Source organism: Amphibalanus amphitrite, unplaced genomic scaffold (assembly GCF_019059575.1).
Source record: "Amphibalanus amphitrite isolate SeventyFive unplaced genomic scaffold, NRLGWU_Aamphi_draft 000021F_arrow, whole genome shotgun sequence".
Lineage (NCBI taxonomy): Eukaryota > Metazoa > Arthropoda > Thecostraca > Balanomorpha > Balanidae > Amphibalanus > Amphibalanus amphitrite.
This window is the reverse complement of record NW_024881517.1, coordinates 730,316-750,027: the sequence shown is the minus strand read 5'-3', so window position 1 is coordinate 750,027 and position 19,712 is coordinate 730,316. Positions and strand designations below refer to the sequence as shown.

General features: G+C 54.0%; 2 protein-coding genes across 2 annotated transcripts; one reads left to right on the top strand and one right to left on the bottom strand.

Annotated features, from left to right (window-relative positions):
• Positions 1-2,173: 2,173 nt before the first annotated feature.
• Positions 2,174-10,732, bottom strand: LOC122390931. The gene is made up of 4 exons (XM_043384391.1): positions 10,114-10,732; positions 4,957-6,897; positions 4,375-4,682; positions 2,174-3,897 (listed from the first exon to the last, which is right to left on the bottom strand). Exons 1-4 carry the CDS (start codon positions 10,349-10,351, stop codon positions 3,223-3,225), a joined length of 3,162 nt encoding a protein of 1,053 aa, XP_043240326.1. The 5' UTR covers positions 10,352-10,732; the 3' UTR covers positions 2,174-3,222.
• Positions 10,733-14,159: 3,427 nt separating this feature from the next.
• On the top strand, positions 14,160-19,210 carry LOC122390939 (leucine-rich repeats and immunoglobulin-like domains protein 3). The gene is made up of 2 exons (XM_043384397.1): positions 14,160-16,690; positions 18,486-19,210. Exons 1-2 carry the CDS (start codon positions 14,300-14,302, stop codon positions 18,711-18,713), a joined length of 2,619 nt encoding a protein of 872 aa, XP_043240332.1. The 5' UTR covers positions 14,160-14,299; the 3' UTR covers positions 18,714-19,210.
• The last annotated feature ends 502 nt before the right edge of the window (positions 19,211-19,712 follow it).

Sequence of the window (19,712 nt, the reverse complement as noted above, 5' to 3'; positions counted from 1 at the left end):
GTTACCAAGGACGAGGCGGTCTCTCGAGGCGAGTGGTTCGAACTGCCGACCAAGCGCCGGTGAAGTACCCGTCGATTCAGAGGCGATCCTTCTGACAAACCCCGCGGGAGATCATTATGACGTCATAGCCGGCATACGGACTGAATCATGAATAGTGTATGCGGATCCACGGCACTGACGGCAGCGCAATTAGGTTGTCTGAGTTCACCTGGAGCCCAGATACTGGGAAAGACGCGAAGCGATCACCGGAGGGACACATCTGGTAGAAAGAATGAGCCGGAAAGGCATAAAGTATACAATGCGGTAAATAAGACAGTATAAGATGTCACAACAACATATCCCAGCATGAGACATTTCTCGCGTAACCTGAGCTAAAATCTTACCACCGGGTCAGAGAGTGAAAGCCATTGGTTTTCTTTGTGGCAGGCAGACGCTGATACATAACACATGTAATTCAAGCTTGCCCAATAACCCGAGATCTACTTGTGAATCCATACAATACAAGCCATTTGAGATGCCACCGACGTCACACATTGCGTCAAAGGGGAGTCGGGACAGCGCCGGGCCTCCCCGCCTTCGGAGGACCGCCTGTCGAACAGGGACATCATAGTCCGGTGACGTGGCGTCTGTTCAGAGGTCCCGGCCGAGCGGCGCCGCTTTATTGGGTGTCCCCGGCCGTGACAAGCCCTGCAGATTGCCAGCTTCTCGGACCGCCTGCTCAGGGTCGTCAACCGAAACAGGGAGCGCCGCCCCTCAACAGCCGAACCAGCGGCCATACGGCCCGAACGACCGCCAGCAAAGCCAGCGGCTAATGCAGCCCACTCAAATGTTGGATGGAATATTTATTTATGACGGCGCTCTAAATACTCTCAAAATCGCCAACACCCACGCCTGCACTAAAAGGAGCCGGCCAGAAAAGAAACGGCCTGACAGAAATGATGTGGTTTTCATTGGGTGAGGGTTTTGAGTCCGGCAGTCGGCACCCAACATCGAATCAGTCCTGGAGAGCATCTCACTAGAGCATCCAGTCCACTGGACAGTCTGGGGGGGGGGGGGGGGGGTGTCTCAGTAGAACTACGGCGGCCCCGAGGCCTCACACCGACGGTTGATGGCTCGGCCGGGTCCGAAGAACAACAGCTCGTGTCGGTCTGCCTCCTGCCGGTCTCCGCGGCCCGGCCCCTGCTGCGGCCCGGGCCGGACTGACGCGTACCACGGCTCATTACCACAGCCGCAGCTGCGTCGCCCCCGCCGCCGCCGCCGCCGCCCTGACCAGCAGCGGGCCATTTCCCCCACGACCGATCGCCACTTGCTCAGTTCCGGTCTGAGAAACAGTCCATGGAACAATTCCAGTCCAGTCAGCATGCAGCAGGCGCGCTGACTGAGGCCATTTCGCATTAAAGGTTTTACGCTTCGAAAACACGGAGCATAGCCAGCGATATTCCTATTTCAGAGAACACTGGTGTTCAGGATAAATTTCGAGCCAACATCCGCTCCTGTTTTCGCACCATGAACGCCAAATCCTGCGACTATTTTCCGCCGCTGTCGTATCGCCGTCGGTAACTGGAACATAGCACCGGCGCCGCTCGCCAACGGCTCGTCGAATTCCCATCGGAGCCATCATTCCGCTATCGTGCCGTTTTCGTTCCGATTCAACAACAGCCATTCGGCAGCGGGACCGGGCTGTGGGAGCGGGGGCGGGGGCGGAGCGGGGCGGGAGGCTCCAGCCTCCCCAGGCCGCGGACGGTGGCCGGCTGACAGGCGCCCCATTAGTGGCCACTTTTATTCTGCGCCGACCGCCGCAAATAAATCAGCGGCTCCCGCGAGTGGCCGCCCTCTCCCGGGACGGCCGAAAAATAGCGCCGTCACCTCTGGCGGCTGCGATAGCGGCACCAGGGGTGAAAAAAATTGTTGGGTGGTCGCCGACGAAATCCCCGAGGGTCAAAATGGTCTCTCTTGGAAAAATGCCCCCAAAGACACCAATTTTTGCCATGCACTTTTGTAACGACGATTCTGAGTGTTTTCCGAACACAGCGGATCTGCGGGACGGAAGCTTCCGTGTTTAGTAACTTCTGATGATAATTGATGAAATGTGTTTGGAGGCGCTCCAAGACATACCGAGTGACAAGTTTCGCGGCGACTTCAACAGCTTCCAGCAACACACTGAACTCAACCGTCAGATTTATTTTCATTGCATGACTGAGGAGAGGTTCTGGAAAAATGTGCATACATAGGAAAACACTTACGTTACGTGACATTACGTGAGCACATTAGTACATTGCTGATTGAAGCTAACAACGTAGCACTGATTTTTGACGAGCCTTCAAGCATTCTGTATTTCTTTTCAACGCCTCTGGGTCGAAAAGAAAAGGGTCCCAAAACACCACCTCCCCGACCCGGCGAAGGTGACGCGGAGCCGGTAACTTAAAACATAATTAGAAATAGAAATGCCAACTAGCACACGCTTGGATAAAGTCCACGTCTACCTTGAGATATCTGTGGCGTCTGAAAGCCACTGTCAAATATGGACAAATTCGCATCTGGCATTCTCGAGATATTACCGCTGTGCACATGCTCACGAGCAAGACCAACCCACACTTGCCTACAGAGAAAGTAATATTTTGTTGACAACCTAAAATAGACATCTAACGCATTGCTATCGACCCAATCCCTGACGAGTACCTGCAAGAAATCATTCCAAAATCCCACCATGCCTGACGTGCCACATGCATTGTTAATGTGTCGACTAGGTTCAGCCAGCACGTTCACTCCTAACATTGTATTCCTCATTTACATCACTATATGTTCACTACATGTTGTGCATAATCCTACCACACTCCCAACATTACAGCACGGAGGCTACCGGCACAGTGCACATGTGAAACGTGGGCAACATTCCTCGACATATAGTAATTCAAATGCAAACACCCGCGGTACGAAAGGCCAGTGACCTCAGGTGGGCTGCGGCGCCGGCCAGGTAAGGCGGCGGCCGGCGAAGGGAACTAATACGAAGCTCACGCCGGAACGGTTTTTACTATGTGCGTACACTTTGACTGATGGGGCCGCTACATTCGTACATTTAAAATGAAACTACTTGAGTACCATGGATTTTGTGTTGTACCTAACTCAACTGCGACTTCGCAACTGAGACTATTTGAGACAAAAAATTCACTTTTGAAAATGTCTGGGAACGACTCATAACATGTCCAGTGTTGCATATTCCTTTTAATCATGGAAAATGTACGTACGTGCACATTTGGCAGCCTTGTGGCGAGCGATGACTGTGCTCTGTAGCATCGACACGATTGACACCGTGGAGCGCACGAAGTCGAACCCTCCCCTTTTGAGCGCGGCCTGAACGACGTAGTCGGAATGTGCCGGGTCAGGGCCGTTCCAGCGCACTATCAGCTCCTTCTCAGCGTTGTCGTGACGGAGCTGTCGATGTACGCCGAACACGGCCTTAACAGTGCTGCCCATGCTTTCGACAACGCTCTCGGCTGGGCACAGTAGCCACAGTCGGATGACTGTGTCCACGTACGGCGTCAGGGCGGCCTGTAGCTTCGCTCTCTCCCACAGGAACTTCAGGAGTTCCTGGTTCGACAGGTTGGGGGCAGAGTTCTGCAGGGCTTGGTAAGCCACTTTCAAGCACTCACCAGTGACGACATCTGGGATCATCCGACGCCTCTTCAGGCGATGCAGCGCCTGCTGTACCTCGACGGCGACACTGGAGGTTCTCGATTGCTTGATAGAGTGCAGATCAGACGCGGTGCGGATGTCATTCATCGCGTCCATCAGCTGGGCGTTGTGACAGCCCTTAGTGGCCCCTCTGGCGTCGGTACCCTTCTCTCGGCGCCTGCAGTGATCAGCCAGCGCTGTTGCAAAGCTTTTGATCTCCTTACTCTGCAACAGAGCCGGGTGTAGAACGGTCAAGCTGCCATAGTAACAATACGCTGAATAAGTGATTAACTGTATATTATCAGTGCGGAATTTCCGTGCATATGTAGTCAATGCGTTGCAACACGGAGCATGCTGGTGACTATTTAGCATCAGGGGCGTCCCTTGATGATTCGTAATCCGTTCATTATTGTTTCGAAGTGATGGAAGTTCAACAGTGAATTCATATTTGTAATGGTAGCGACTGTTTTTTTTTTTTTTGCTAACACACACGCACCGCTAGACGCATTTGATATTTGCGAAGGCACTGTTGTAAAGGTGGATATTAAGCTGGCGCACAGACATTCAGCGGACACATGACTGAAATACAGTGATCATATTTATAACTATGCTGCAGGTCGAAGAATACGCTGCACAAACGTTCGATTCTGAATTGAATCCCCAATTGCGTTGACACATCCCAAGTCACTCTGTTAACAATACCTGATCAGGAGAGATCTTGTCAGCATGCTTCAGCAGATTCGGCCAGCACGTCTTCAGCTCCGTCGGATCTTCCTCGCGTAGCATGTCCGCGATATCAGAGCTACTCAGCACAGTTGAGCCTCGGCGAGTCGATGCTGAGGCAGCCAGGGTGCCTGCCATCTGCTCCAGCTTCTTGACTGTGTCCGCGTGAAGCTGCTGGCGCTCCCAGGGCAGCTTCTGTAGGTTCTGCAGGTCTTTGCTGAGCTGTCCTAGGACGTTGTAGAGGTCTAGTAGAGCCATTACACGTCTCCTGAACGTGGTATCGGTGCCTGCAAAAACAAAACAAAGCAAAAGCGATTGAGTTTTTGTAAAGTTTGTTGAAACCAGCAACCGCAGTCATGTTTTCCACTTTTGTGTTACACTTTATTAGACATGACCATCGACCATGACCATGACCATCGACAGCGTATAGCATTCAGTAGTAAATCAATTATGTAATTGAAGAACAATGCAGCAACGTCCAACGTTATCCTAAATGAATGGTGTGAGTAAAGAAGAAATGAATGAAGCAGTCTACCACAGGTCAATTAATCGCATAGGTACCTTCTAGCAGTCGGAGATCCTTCACCATCTGGTCAACCACAGGGGCCTTCTCGCGGGGAGAGTCTGCCAGCCGATCCAGACCAGCAGCCAGCGCAGGCATATTAATGACGAATGCCTGGAGGACGACGGCAGCATAGGGCGAGAACCTAGTCTCCGACCAGAGCTGGAGTCCTCGGAGCGGCAGCCCGCGTTCTTCGCAGATGCCCTGCAGCATCTCCCGGTTCTTGCTGCTGGACGAGAAGCGCTTGATGATGCGGGTCACCGTTTCGATGGTTTCGTTAACCCAAGCGCAGCTCGGTTCGGCCCTTGCGCTCGAGTCGGCCAGATCCAGGAGGTGTGCACCGTCCCAAAGACACGGTACACACGGCGGCTCGGAGCGGGCTGCATAGTCTGGGTGAGAGTTTGCCAGGGTTTTAAGGAATTTAGATGGGACGCTGTTGTGGTGGTACTGTCCGTCGGTGCATATGGCAGACAGCTTCTTCACCTCCGTCACACCGACTTTCGTCATGGTGTCCAACCACTCCTTTGCCAGCGAGCTCCCGTCATGGTCGGTTACGACAGGAGCCCCGACAACGAAGCTCTGGAATAGAGCGTCCGCTGGTGCCTCTGGAATGATCGTGATGATCCCGATGATGTCCAACGTCCGGTGGTTGACAGTCACTTTGTCGGCGATCATCGCAACACATGGTGCTGTTTGGACATGACGGGCCACCGTACTCAGCACCACGTCACAGAAAGCGTCTCGGAAACGCGGCATCTGCATTCCGGAGTGACATTTGTCGCCCATGTTTAGTCCATTCTCATGCTGGAGGACGATCAGCTTCTCGAACTGATCCCTCGGAAGAGAGTGCCTGATGATGTGGTAAGCTGTGCGCCCTGCTCGGAGGCCAACGCTTCCAGCCGTTCTAGCACGCGCCGCTTTTAGCTCACTTTGTTTTTTCAGCTCTTCCTTCTTTTTCTGATGTCCTCCTCCCATCAGGTGAGCCTTGATGGCAGCCTTCAGCAGGACGAACGGTCGTGGCAAGGAGGTGGGTTTCGGAAAGCTGACTCCTAGGGTGAAATCATACTGATAAAGCCCGTGAGTTTTTGCTGCAGTGTTTTTCAGGTCCCGTTCAGGATCGAACTGTGGTAGGCATGTCCTGCAAAACACGACGTTGTGCTCTGGAGCGCACTCCAGCTGATCACATGACAGCTCTCGCAGAGCGTTAAAGTCCCGCGCCGCTGACAGGAGCTGGTCCATCGACGAGCCATGACCTCGCTGCTGACTTTCCTCTTCAGGACGGGGTTTTTGCAAGATCTGCAATATTTTCAACTGGGTTTTCTCGAGGTTAGCAATACGCCCCTCGCAACCTGTCGGCATGGCGATGCCGCTTCTTCCGTTTCCACTACCCTGGTTGAGGCGGTTTTCGAGAATGTCCAGGATTCGCATAAGGTTTGCTTCCAGAGCGTCCAGCCTCGCTTCCAGCGCTCCGCTGACGCCGGGCTGGGCTCTGTCGGTGAGAGGTTGGGTTCCGTCGACTCCGGGCTGGGCTCCACTGACGCCGGGCTGGGCTCCACTGACGCCGGGCTGGACTCCGCTGACGCCGGGCTGGGCTCCGCTGACGCCGGGCTGGGCTTCGCTGACGCCGGGCTGGGCCTCGCTGACGCCGGGCTGGGCCTCGCTGACGCCGGGCTGGGCCTCGCTGACGCCGGGCTGGGCTTCGCTGACGCCGGGCTGGGCTTCGCTGACGCCGGGCTGGGCCTCGCTGACGCCGGGCTGGGCTTCGCTGACGCCGGGCTGGGCTCCGCTGAGGCCGGGCTGGGCTTCGCTGACGCCGGGCTGGGCTCCGCTGAGGCCGGGCTGGGCTCCGCTGACGTCGGGCTGGGTTTCGCCGACTCCGGGCTGGGTTCCGCTGACGCCGGGCTGGGCAGCGCCAGCGCCAGATTCCGAGTCGCTGTACTCTGGGAAGAAAGAAAATACAATGGTGAGCAACCAGCAAATGCATCAGCAAGTTCTTTTTTTAAGATTATGGTGAATCATGTAGCCTGTAGGAACTGAATGGAAAGCCTTAGCTCAGGGAAAGGCAACCTTTTTTGGGTGCGGGCCAGATATGAAATTTGGAAGCAGCCGGCGGGCCGGAGCATAGTATGCTAACAATTAGGTACAATCACTCACAATGTTGAAATGTGATAGGTTTATTAATGGAGTTTTAGTTCTGACAGGCACAGGCGACAGCTCACATGCTTTGCCCTGTGCACTATGAAGAAACGTACCTTTTCAAGACAGATTCTGGAGGAGAAAAAGCGAGTTTGAAAATATAAGGCATGGTTGTGTCCATTTCATTATCTGATCAAATACCAGCTTGCCTCCAATATCATTCTTTTCGAGGCAGGTGAAATGTGTGTAGGAAGAACTTTACTGGAAACGCACACTTCAGTCACTTTTATAAGGAAAAGTTCGATTTCTGAAGGAACCGCGGGCCGGTACACAATGTTAGTTGCTGAAACTAGCCGCGGGCCAGACGTCAGGATGGCCGCGGGCCGGATCCGACCCGCGGGCCGTAGGTTGCCGACCCCGGCCTTAGCTTCAAAAACACTTGCACTATTTTCCAAGCATAATGGCACCTTTGACTAAGGCGAGCAGCAATGGGCGATCCGGGCGCAACCCATTAACATGAATGAAGCGCTGCCTCGACTAGGTGTCCGCTAAATCGTTATATGGCAGTAGGAGTTAATAACAGTCCATTTACAAGGCAAGGAAAACCATAGCTGACAGCTTAAATCACACCCTGAAAGCAATGATTTTCAAATTTCAGGTATCGACAAACACCAAATGTTGTTATAATTAGAAGAAGAAACAAAAAACATGATTGACACCATATTGTAATTGGGTCAGTCTCACGCTATGTAGATTCACCCGCATCCAAATACATGGGGACGCGGTACGCGCTGGTTCGCTACCGCTGTGGCGGGTGAGTGGCGTCTGGACTGCGGTGCCACCTGGTGTACTACCTGTGGCGCCACCTACTATGCTGCTGATGACGCCACCCGAGATGGGTACCCACCGCTGATGTCATGTACGGCTGTTCCCCGCGGGCTGTCTGATGGGGGCGGCCTGGCCACCCGCACCTGTCGGCCCCCCGTGAGTTGAGCTGCTACGAGTTGGGACATTTATGACACAAAAGGTGGTGAAGATGCCACATTTTGAGGGGAAAATTATTGTAAATTTGTGATGGTATAAGGGTAGTGAAATTCACAAGAATCCCTAGAATGCCAGTCTGAGCAATGTGCTACCAAATCAATTGTCTTTTGCTACTCAGCTCATCACCACCCAAAATTTGCTTTTGGACACAGTACTACTTTTGACCAACTTTGATCTACTTTGACCACCTTCACTCTTAGCCTCTGACACAAAGCTGCTGCTGCTGCAGACCGGCCATTTCAGGTCCAGATGGATCTAGTAACCAGATGTAGCATACATATGTTATGGGCACTGGAACTTTTGCACCTTCTCAGCCCTGACTGGCAAAATAAGACCCTCTTCAGCAAGATCAGCAAGTAACCCTCTTGGGACTTGGGAGCATTTCTTCCCAATATCTTACAAATATGCACCTAGACAAGTTTGAAAGAAGTAAGAAATTACCACTTTTAAGCATATGAGTGTCTACTTTTAACCCCATCACCCCTTGGGGGCACCCCTATCAGCCAGTCAAAAATAGAACCCCCCCCCCCCCCTGCATTATCATTCCATGTTAGCTTTATTTTTTCAGTACCAGCAAAATACATGTTTTACATTAACTGCCTATGGCACTTGTCCCATACATTAACTGATGTGATTCTGGATTTCCAATATTACTTAATCTGCCAATAACAAACAATTTGAGTTGTGCACAAAATTATGTTCAAAATAGCCTAACCCAACCTATCTCAAGCAATTATTTTGGTTTTGCATGCATGCCAGGAAATGGGCCTGAAATGGTTATGTGTAATTCATTTGAGTATAATCAGACTAGAGTACAGTTGACCAACAATAATGGTTTTGGTTACATCCAGATTGAGCTGTGTAGAAGGATCACAAAAAGTGAGGGGGCTGAAGGAAATTTCATCTCTCCTTGAGAAAGGTCTAGTACCCACAAACATCATTTCTTTTTAAATATGAAAATTTCTGTCATTGAAGAATCTGCAGCAATGCTCTGTTTCTCTTAGAGGGTAAAGCGACAGCAAAGCAAAAAATTTTACTCCTGGGTTATGGGGCAGTCTGCTGTAGCCCTACCCTTGTTTCTTCACCTATACCTATGCATATATCAAACAGGTACCTATGTATAACAATGGTAGACAATCATAAAGCTGGAAATCTATCTCAAAACTGTTAATGTTATCTTGCAATGGTCCATGGCAATAGCTTGTTCAACTTATCATGCTTATTGCTTACCATGAAAAAGGAGCATGACCTGTTGGAACTTACCTACATCTATGGTGAAGTAAGGTACCTATTAATTCCCAAGGCCAACAACAAACATTTTTAATCTTTGGGGAACTTCCACAGCACATTTACATGCCACCAAGGCCAGTACAAACCAAATCAATGGGAATTTACACTGGCAGATCCAAGGGGGCTAACGGAGCCAAAAGTCGGACAGTGGAGAGGGGGTCAGTGTTATCTGGCCCCTCCCTTTCATAAGCCAACTTAATAGTGTAGGGTAATTTGCCAGTTGCCACTCAATCTATCATAATCACTCCCAGTTTAGCTCCTTGGCCCCTCCCTTTAACATCTCAATCTGGGCATTAGTAGAGCACACATCACACGAAGGTTTTCCAACCAAAGAGGTGCTGTAGGTTTAAGGTTTTACTTGTAGGTAGTAGGTTGTAGGTGAGGTTAGGTCAGGTCAGGTTAGATTGTTTGTTTGGTTTGGTTTATGGTAAGAAAGAAGCATCTCTCGGTAGCGCCTCTCCTTGGTTGGAAAACCTTCGTATGACATCTGCTCTACCAATACCAACATCTGCTGGCTCTGACAGTGGGAATTCAAGTCAGTAATTAGGTAGGTACCTACAGCCTACTACCTACCTATCAAAACATATGAATAATAGGCATGTCAGTTGTCACTGTTAATGATGCAATAGGTGCAAAAAGAATGAGAAACATACAAATACTGAATGCTAAAACAAAGTCAAACCCACCTTGAGACTGGGAGAACCAGGCACTGAAGCGGCCATCTGGACCAAACGGACCACTTGGCCTTATCTTTGGAGGCAATCCTGGGTGTTTTACTCTTGTGTGTCTGGGCAGGTTTTGCTTGCTGTTATAATAGGTGCAGTCTGCATAGCCACACTGAACTCTGACGAGCCCACGATTCCTTTTCTTTGGCCTTTTCGGCCGGGGTTCATCAACCCCATCACAGTCAACTTGCTCCATCATGCTTCGGCCCACACGCCTCACAACTCACAGTACCAAAGTCTCAGGAAAACTCAGGTATTGCTAATTGCACTTCCACTGAAATCCCAGTTCCCACAAAAAAGTCACCACTCAACCAATCCTCACTACTCGAAGCGCGACGCCAGACCACGCCAATCGATGAAATGCCACAAACGTCTCCTACAAAATTTCAAATTGAAATGGACGCGATGCGTTGCACAAGATTCAGGTTTGAAGAAATTCTGCCATAAACCCAGCCCGCAGCTGGCATATACTAGTGCAGCTAGTCGTCGCTTCCTACGACTAGCCGATCAAATGTTTCAGGCCAATGCTTCAGTATTTAGGGAGACCCGAGAGAGACCCCGAAATCAGCGATCCCCTTCCGATGCGAGACCGGGGTCTCTTAGTAGGCTTGGTAGAAAGTTAGTAGCAAGTTAGTAGTATGGGTAGTATATATAAGAAGAACCAAAGTGGCAGCCATGTAATGAGAAGCGAATACAATACCGTAAAAAATATATAATATTTTATAAAATGAAATATTCATCAATGTCTCTAAGTTTTTTCTTCGTTTTTATTTTGTGATTTTGGTCTCCTGGATATTACAACGATATGACTAAGGGGTCGCCGATAATATCTACCATATCGGTGATTTTTTTCACCCCTGAGCGGCACCGCCGGCCGGCAGTGGAGCTCCGCCGGGAAGGGGTGGCGCCGTATCCGGAGCCGGATACGCTCCCCGAGCCGGAGGATCCGGAGGGACGGCCGGCTGAGATCAGCAATCGTTCTCCTGGGGGAGGCCATCGCACCCTCACTGTGCAGAGGGTGGACGTCCTGAGATACCGCCCGGCTGCAGCGCCTGCCTCACTGGACTCACACTGCTCCCCTCGACAGGAGATCCTACCAGCTCGGTCCGCCCGTCTGTCGGCGGCGCTCGGCCCGATTTGCTGTCACGTTTTACAGCGGCCGACGCGGCGTGTGCTGGTTATATTGGCAGGCGGCGTGCGCGGTGGGCTGGGCCGACCGCCAGCCGGCGGCACACAGACAGACCGACGGACTAGCGGCCGTGTCGGTATCACCGGCCGTGGGGAGAGGCGCAGCGCCCACCGGGGAGCGGCGCGGCCGTCCGTCAGAGCCGCCCGCTGAGCTGCGCCTAACTGACATTTACGGTGGCCGAGATACAGAACAAACCGGCACAGCAGATATGTGGGGCTCCGCAACAGAGGCCAGGGCTTTCCGTCATAAAGGCTCGAGGATGTAGCTCAGATGCTCGGTCAATGCTTAAGGAGATAACATAACAGCGCATAGCAGTCCAGGAAAATTGGCGAATCTTTGAGGAATGAATACGACACAAAATCATGTCAGTCAACATTACAAAATATTTACCCAATAGACAAGCATTCAGTTTAAGTGGGATTTCACACTGATTTAGTTCTAGCACTACAAAAAGGAAGACTAACCCGTACTATATCGACAAAGGCTCTATAAGCATCAGAAAAGCAGCCATTCTTCATTGTCTGAGAATAGGCCGCAACTCTGAACTGTTAAGCTTCCGCACCATGGTCGTATAACTTCCAACCCAGTTTGCGGCTGTAAAACACTAATAAAGACACACAGCTCATCCAGTGGGCCGCCCGCCCGCTATGCAAATGCGTCCGTCCCCTACCGCGTCCAATCAGATGAGTGGCTCGCACCAACGGGTGTCCAGGACACGTGACCTGACTCGGACTGTCAGAATCAGCACCAAAGAGGAGGTAAAAAGGGAGCCGGCGAGCCGCAGTCAGCTGCTCAGAGACCACGTCACAGCTAAGGGAATCAGTGGAGCGGCACATGGTCTTAACGTTATTGCATAGGCAGTCACCAAGAATCTTCAGTATTATGCTAATTGCTAACTGCTGCTGGTCGGGAACCGGGGTTGCCATGTGAAAAAAGACAATCTTAGCAGTCAACGTCGACATCTTGGTGGATGAATGGGCCTTGATAACAATAATAAATAAAACAAGGACCGGGCACCCCCTGAGATCGATACAGATCCGATGAGATTTTGGAGTCGGGAAAAAATGGGGGTACCTTTCTGAGAATGCCTGTGAGGTCAGACTCGATTGGAGCGTTCAGTTCAAACCAGAGTCTGACTCGCAGTTGCCAAAATCTTCAAGACTCAGAGTCCAGACTCGGAAATGTCAATGCTGTGATTCATGCCATGTTCCTAGTTCGTTCTTTATTACATTTTACAGCTGATTTACATAAGTTTTGGAGTGCTGACACAATTTTCGTTCAAAGCGTGAAAGGAAATATTCGGGGCCTTTCTCAACTCTCGTCAAATGTCTGCGACAGGCTCAAGTACCGTACAAGTGTCGCAGGGCTCATGAGCTTGCTTTAAACAAAGGCTCCTAAGGAGCTCCACTGAGCCCTAAAGAAGCTTTCAGAGGGCCCAAACCGGCCTCTGAAAGTCCCACTGATGTCCATGTTCTCTGAGGGCCCATACAGGGATCTTTGAGCCTTCGAACATTTCTGAGAACCTTAACTGGCCTCTGATAGTTCAGCCAAACTTTGAGGCGACAAACTTTGCTAACCCCAAGCCGGCATCTGAGGGGTCACAGCTCACGCGTCCCTTTGAGGTCCGCAACACATGTTTATTATGTCCCTACGTAGGGTCCTTAGGGATTCGACACAGACCCCGAGGGTTCACACTGTTATCCGAGGGCTCCAGGCTCACCCTGGGCCTAGTCTCCTAGCGCCCGCCGCCCACACTGGCTTCTGAGGGCCCCACCTTGGGCTCAGAAAGCCCCAAAGCACCACGTACACGTAAATATTTGAGGTGACCCACGTCGATCTCCGGGATCCTAAGCATGCTTCTGAGAGTCAGCACTGACCCTGAGTGGCCTGAAATGGCCTGAAAGTCCCAAACCTATATCTAAGGGATCCCTTGCCGCTATGCCGTGCGTAACTTTTGGTTCCGTTAAACAGTTGTTGTTCGCGTTTGCAGCACTTCCCTTCACACGAAAAACGAGAAACTTTTGTTCACACCCGAGTGAACAAAACACTTCCTCTCACTGGAGCAAAGATGAATTACTTCCGATTCTATCCGCCGAATGCCCAACTTAGCTACGATCGGCGGCTGGGATAAGTCCTGTGCATTTCACGTAAAACCTCTGCATGCATGCGTGAATGGAGGTTTTAGCAGGTTGATCCGATTAAATGGAGCGTTTTTCACCTTTTTCTGGGTAATGATCATGAGCGTCGAGCGTCTGCACAGGGGCCCTCTGCAGTGCGTCGGCAATCGCAGCCACTATATACTATAATTCTACCAGTCGTTTTTGTCATGAATTGTCAAAATTTCGAATTTTTCTGTAAAAAATCACATGTCATAGCTAGAAGGAAACATTTGTCACCATCGGATTCCTTGCACCATTGCGCGTCGAATGATATGTAAAACGAGTGAGTAAAGACTGGGGAAAGGCAAGTTTTAACACAAAAGTTGATTTTGCCCCCCCAACCGAAAATCTCTGGCGACGCCTATGCCTTGAATGTTTGGTGATATCACTTGAACGCCCTTGATCATCTCCTTTTTACTCGTTCCGGTAGTGGCCGAGCTAGGCAGCAAAATCATATGGACTTTACCCACAATATTCGTCACTGCTCTTGAGACTGGCAGCGGAGTGGCCGTATGCAGTGTTAGCAGCGGTCGCAGCTGTGGCCGACCGCCCGTGCACCGAGCCAGCTCGGCCTCGGAGGGCGCTTTTTGCAGGCGTTCGGCCGCAGAGGCGAAAACAATCACCACACTAATCGCGCTTCCTGTTCGTGCTTTGCAGGACGGTCGGGAGGCGGTCGGAGCGCAGCAGAGCGTCGGCCGGCGGAGGTCGGCAGCCCGATAGATGGGTGGCCCCGGCGGCGCGGCGCCGGCGGCCAGCAGAGCGAGCCGCGCGCCCGGCGCCGCCTGACGCGCCCGACGCCATGCTGCGAGCGGCCGCCCAGCTGGCGGTGCTGCTGGCGGCGCTGGCGGCGGCGCCGGCCGGCGCGCAGCGCAGCTGCCCCAGCTCCTGCTACTGCGACGCCCAGCTCAACGTCAACTGCGTGGGCGACACCATCTGGCGCTTTCCGGACGGCATCCCGGCCGGCGTCACCCGGCTGGAGCTGCGCAACTACGTCATCCCGACGCTGGGCGCCGCGCAGCTGGCCGACTTCGCCAACCTTACCGAGCTGAAGGCGCCGCAGAACAAGATCGGCGTCGTCGAGGAGGGCACGTTCCAGGCGCTGGCCGCGCTGCGGAAGCTCGACCTCAGTCAGAATGAGATCGCCACCGTGTCGCCGGGCACGTTTGCCGGGCTGACGGCGGCACGCAACCTGGACCTCTCGTCCAACGAGCTCCGCGAGTGCGAGGGCGCCTTCGCGAGCATGGCCTCGCTGGAGCAGTTGACGCTGAGGAGCAACAACCTGACGCGTCTGGGACCACACACGCTCGACGGTCTGGAAAAACTGCAGTACCTGAACGTCGACTCAAACACCATCGCCGAAATCGACGTGGCAGCGTTCCAGGGCCTGACGAGCTTAGCACACCTGATCCTCAGTAACAACCCGCTCTCCAACCTCAGTCGCCTGGAGTTCTTCGGCTCCCGACTGCAGTACATCGACGTGTCGGCGGTGGGTCTGACGCGGATCCCGCAGTCACTGACCCAGTACGTGCGAGACCTCCGGCTAGCCAAGAACAACTTCACGACACTGCGACGTGGCGACTTCGACAGTTACCTGTACCTAGGCCTGCTGGTGCTGGACGACTCCGGCGTCACAGAGCTGGAGGAGGACGCGCTCGGCCGGCACGAGTACCTGATGCGGCTCTGGATGAACGGAAACAAGCTTCAGCGGGTGCCGACCAGCTTGCCGTCCAGCCTCAAGGCGCTTTACCTGGAGGAGAACCAGATCACTGCTCTGAGAGCTGACGAATTCCAGGGTCTGGTCAAGTTGGAGCAGCTGTTCCTCCAGCGCAACAAGATCGCACTGGTGGAGGACTGTGCCTTCTGCGGCCTGGGCAGCCTCCAGAACCTGGACCTGCAAGCGAACCGAATCACCCGACTATCGGCGCGCAGTTTCTCCGGTCTGATCGCGCTCGAGTCGCTGGACCTGTCGCAGAACCCGCTGACGGTGATCGAACCGGGCGCGTTCGCGCCGTTCCTCGCCGTCACCTCGCTGCGCATGTCGCGCATCGCCGGCAACGTGTCGCTGCCCGACTCACTGTTCAACGCGCTGGAGCGGCTGGACCGGCTGGAGCTGCTCGACAGCCCGCGGCTGGTGGAGCGCGTGCTCGGTTCGGGCCAGCTGCTGCACGGCATCCGCTCCGTGCAGCAGCTCAACATCATGCACAACGAGCTGCAGCGGCTGCGGGCCGACCTGCCGCGCCTGCTGCCGCGGCTGCAGCTGCTGAAGCTGGGCGGCAGCCGCTGGGACTGCTCCGACCCCGACATTATGTGGCTCAAGGACTGGATGGCCGAAGGGTCGGTGCAGTTCTACAGCCCGTTCTCGGCCCGCTGTCGGAGGCCGCAGCGGCTGCTACTGAAGTCAGTGGCGCTGCTGCAGGACAGCGACTTCGATCCACAGCCCGGGGACGAGGAGGACCCCGACAGTGCAGATACAGCGGAGCCGGCGGCACAAGACGGGGAGTCCAGCGGGAGTGGGGAGGACATGCCGCCACCTACAACCCAAGCAACCGCATCGCCGGCTGAGAGCCAACCAGAGCGGACAAGTCCGTCCCAGACCACCACAACCACCACAGCTACAACTATATCGACTTCTACCACTACCACACGCCCCGTCACAACCACGGCCACAACATCAACCACCACAACCACTACATCCACGACGACCACCACAACTGTCTCCACCACATCCCCCACAACAACCCGCACCAACACAGCTAGACCAACCACGTCTACATCACGGGTCACATCACCGCCACCTCCTCCTACCCAGTCTCCCACCACACCTCCACCCACAGCACCTACACGTCCAGCCTCTCTGCCAACCACCACCGTCCGCTGGAGACCGTCCAGCACCCGCCGGCCGAGCCCTCCGGCGCTGCCGCCGCTCACCGGCCGGCAGTCTGTGGTACCGGCCCACACCGGCCCCGAACCGGAGCCACCGGTGGCGCAGCCGGGCCGGGTCAACTTCGTGCCGTCGGGGGCGCGCGGCACGATGACGGCCCTGGTGGGCTCGATGGCCGCCGCCGTGGGCGTCATCCTGGCGCTGCTGGCCGGCGCCGTCTGCCTGTGGCGCTACCGCAAGGGCGCCGTCTACCCCTTCAGCCGGCGGAGGAAGGACTCCTCCATCTCGTACTCGCAGCAAAAAGATGAGGTGAGTGCAGCGGCAGAGGTAGCGACTAGAGTGGCGGCAACGGCCGTAAAAGGCATCTAATGAAAAAGTGCATTTGCTGTTATTCCTGAGTAATTCTGAGAGCAGATTAATTTTCTGTTCTGTTAGGCATAATGGCATTGGAAAGTGTAGCTGAATAACGAGATTCTAGAGTAATTATAATCCAATATGACATTACCAGCATGCATGAAAAGATAGGATAGCACATTTGCTGCACCGTTGACCGACCTTTCCATCTTAAAAATGACAAAAACATGTTTCCATTGACATTCCGTCTGACGGAATTCCATCTCGCTGTATGAAAACATCACGATTTCTCGTCTGTTATCCCTGTCGAGTCGCGGCCACTAAAACAAACACGGCGGCCAAATTGACACAGCTGTCGCCGTTCCCGACGGCTTACCATCAGCCGCATCACCATAGAGAAAACAATAACGCTGGTCGGCACTGGCCCATCCGGACCGACAGAACACCAGCCAATCTATATTCAGTGGCCCCCAGCCCCCGGGCGAGACGCTCCTCAGCGCTCTCCGCGCGCGCCGAGCCGCCCCGGCCGCCTCCGCGCGGAGAAAGAGAGAGAGCGTTTTCTTCATAACAGGCGGCTGGAGCGGCGGGACAGCTGCCAACTTCGATTGCCCGCCCCGCCCAGCACGAGGAGGATGGGGAGGAGGAGGGAGAGGGGAGGGAACAGGGTGCCGGCTGGGCGAGAAGATCCTCCGCCGAGGCCGGCGTGAAAGCGACCAAATCACCGACGGGAAACAAATCTGGCTCTGGCAGTGCGATCTCGAAACACCTCGCCGAAACCCTTTGACAATATGTTATGTCATGTTCACGGCTGTCCGTGGACATGAAAGACCTCCTTGACCCTGGTCCGCGGAGCTGGGAGTAGCCAGCCTGGCGGTCCGTGGCGCTACGATGGTATCGGCGCCGACCGGACAGAGTCTATCGGCGCTGACACGGCCCGGCATCGGTCTGTGAACGGGATAAGGACCCGGAAACGACCGAGCTGCAACCCGCGGCGATCTCTCTGAATCACCATGACAGGGCAATTATCGCGCTGATGAATGGCTTTGTGTTCCTGGAATGCCGCTCTGAGCAACGGTGGCCATTCCGAACTGGCCACACAAGAGACTAAGATGGATTCAGAATGGATGCCAGCCAGGTCTAGATTTCTTATCGAGGCAAATGTAGCACGTAATTAGAAGTAGAACGCAGAATATCGACGGCAATTTCTTATCGAGACAAATATAACACGTATACCCCGCAGAATATCGACGGCAAATGTCATGGTTTTCCAAAAGATTATTTTTTTTTTCATAAATTCAGTCCGAATCTTTTGATAGGAGGCATTCACAAGGACAGAGTCACCCTAAGCAAAGCTTGTTGCGGTGACCCTCCGATCGCGCAATTTCAGTTCTATGGCAGAATTTAGAATCCAAAGTTTAACGTGCGCACATAGCCGCGCACGGCCGGTCCCCTCACTGACTTCGCCTGGCTGCGGCCTGCCACCAACCGCAACCATACCTGTCAGGAGGCACATAAGTGTCAAGCGCCCGTAGCGCTTCGAACTCAGACTGTTACAACCGGGAACGCGTGCTCTCACCACGCGGAGTCCAACGCTCTACCGACTGAGCTACGGGACCGGCTGATTGTCGTTTGACGCTGTTAACCATTAGCTGTAAGGGTGCTCGATTCTGCTCAGTGCTATCCTCCACTCTGCACCCCTTGCAGTCTACTCTGGCCGCGAGAACCACCACTAACGCCTCCTCTCCGTCAGGTGAACATCACTCCGGAGGAGAGCGGCGGCGTCGACGGCGGCTCCGGCGATACGCACCACGGCCTCACCAACGCGCTCTACTACCTGGCGCAGCACGGCGAGACAGAGTTCCCAGAGCCGACCCGGCCGCGGCCCGGCTCGCTGCTGCCGCACAGCGGCGTCGACGCGTGTCCCGGCGCTGTGCCGGACGCCTGGGGCACCCCGAGTCCGGACGCCAGCCGCTGGTAGGGCGGCGATATCGACAGAGTGGCGTACGAGAGACGGACGTGGCGCACACGAGACTGACGTGGCGCGGGGCGCGGACACTGCGACTGTATCAGCCGCCGGCGACCGGCAGTGCCGCCAGTGCCAAACGGACCCCGCTGAGCGGAGACGAGGACTTTCACCGGGCCCGAGCGGCGCGGACTTCAGAGTGTCGGCGCGGCGCGAGCGGCTGGACGTAGCGCCGAGTACAGAGATGTGACGCGACTGTGGGTGGTGAGTGCGCCGCACCGGGAGGCGACTGCGCCGTGACCCGCCGCTCGCCGGCCGCGGTTGTGGTGCCGAAGCTCGCTCCTGGCGGCGGTACAAACAAGAGCGCGGTGCCGGCCAGCGTGCCCCGACCGTCCGACCTGGCGCGGCGGTCCTCCGGAGCCACTGATCGGGTCACCGCACCGGGCCAGACGCGATGATCGACTATGTGTAACCTTAAATGGCAAACTTTTCCAATAAAAGCAATTAAAGTCTTTGGCGAAAGACTCAGTCTTCTGGCGTCGGAAAACGTTAAATCGAGTCTCGAGCGGCGATCCCCAGTCAAGACAGCGGCAAACTTGGTAGCGGGCTCCTCAATGAAAGACAATCAACGGCAGAAAGAATGACATCGCAAATCAAAGTTAGCCCTATCGGAAATAGCCCGTTTCGTGTCGTCGAGGTTATCAGAAAATTACACAGAAAGAAAGGCAATCTGAGAGCGAAACAATCTAGTCCTAAAATGTAATAAATATCTTCTGAACAACCCGGACAATGCTAAAACTACGAAGAACACGCACACCCTGCCAAGAGAATAATTGTGATCAATCTAAAAATATGTCAAACGTCCCCAAAGTCTTTAGGTAAATGGACTGGTCTACACCTGAAATCAGTCAAAGTCGAGTCAGCCTCAGACGCGTTCGACCACCACTGCTCTCAATTCTGGTCCGCGCCGGCCGGGCTTTGCCTTATCAGCGGCCCACGCCAGTCGCGCCGCCA

What these genes read in the sequence shown, in the direction of transcription:
- LOC122390931 (XM_043384391.1), bottom strand. Translation starts at nt 10,351, where the DNA reads ATGATGGAGCAAGTTGACTGTGATGGGGTTGATGAACCCCGGCCGAAA. An exon ending in GGATCTCCGACTGCTAGAAG is followed by an intron (nt 4,683 to 4,956) that starts GTACCTATGCGA and finishes TTGTTTTTGCAG; the next exon opens with GCACCGATACCACGTTCAGG. An exon ending in ACAAGATCTCTCCTGATCAG is followed by an intron (nt 3,898 to 4,374) that starts GTATTGTTAACA and finishes GCTCTGTTGCAG; the next exon opens with AGTAAGGAGATCAAAAGCTT.
- LOC122390939 (XM_043384397.1), top strand. Translation starts at nt 14,300, where the DNA reads ATGCTGCGAGCGGCCGCCCAGCTGGCGGTGCTGCTGGCGGCGCTGGCG. An exon ending in ACTCGCAGCAAAAAGATGAG is followed by an intron (nt 16,691 to 18,485) that starts GTGAGTGCAGCG and finishes CCTCTCCGTCAG; the next exon opens with GTGAACATCACTCCGGAGGA.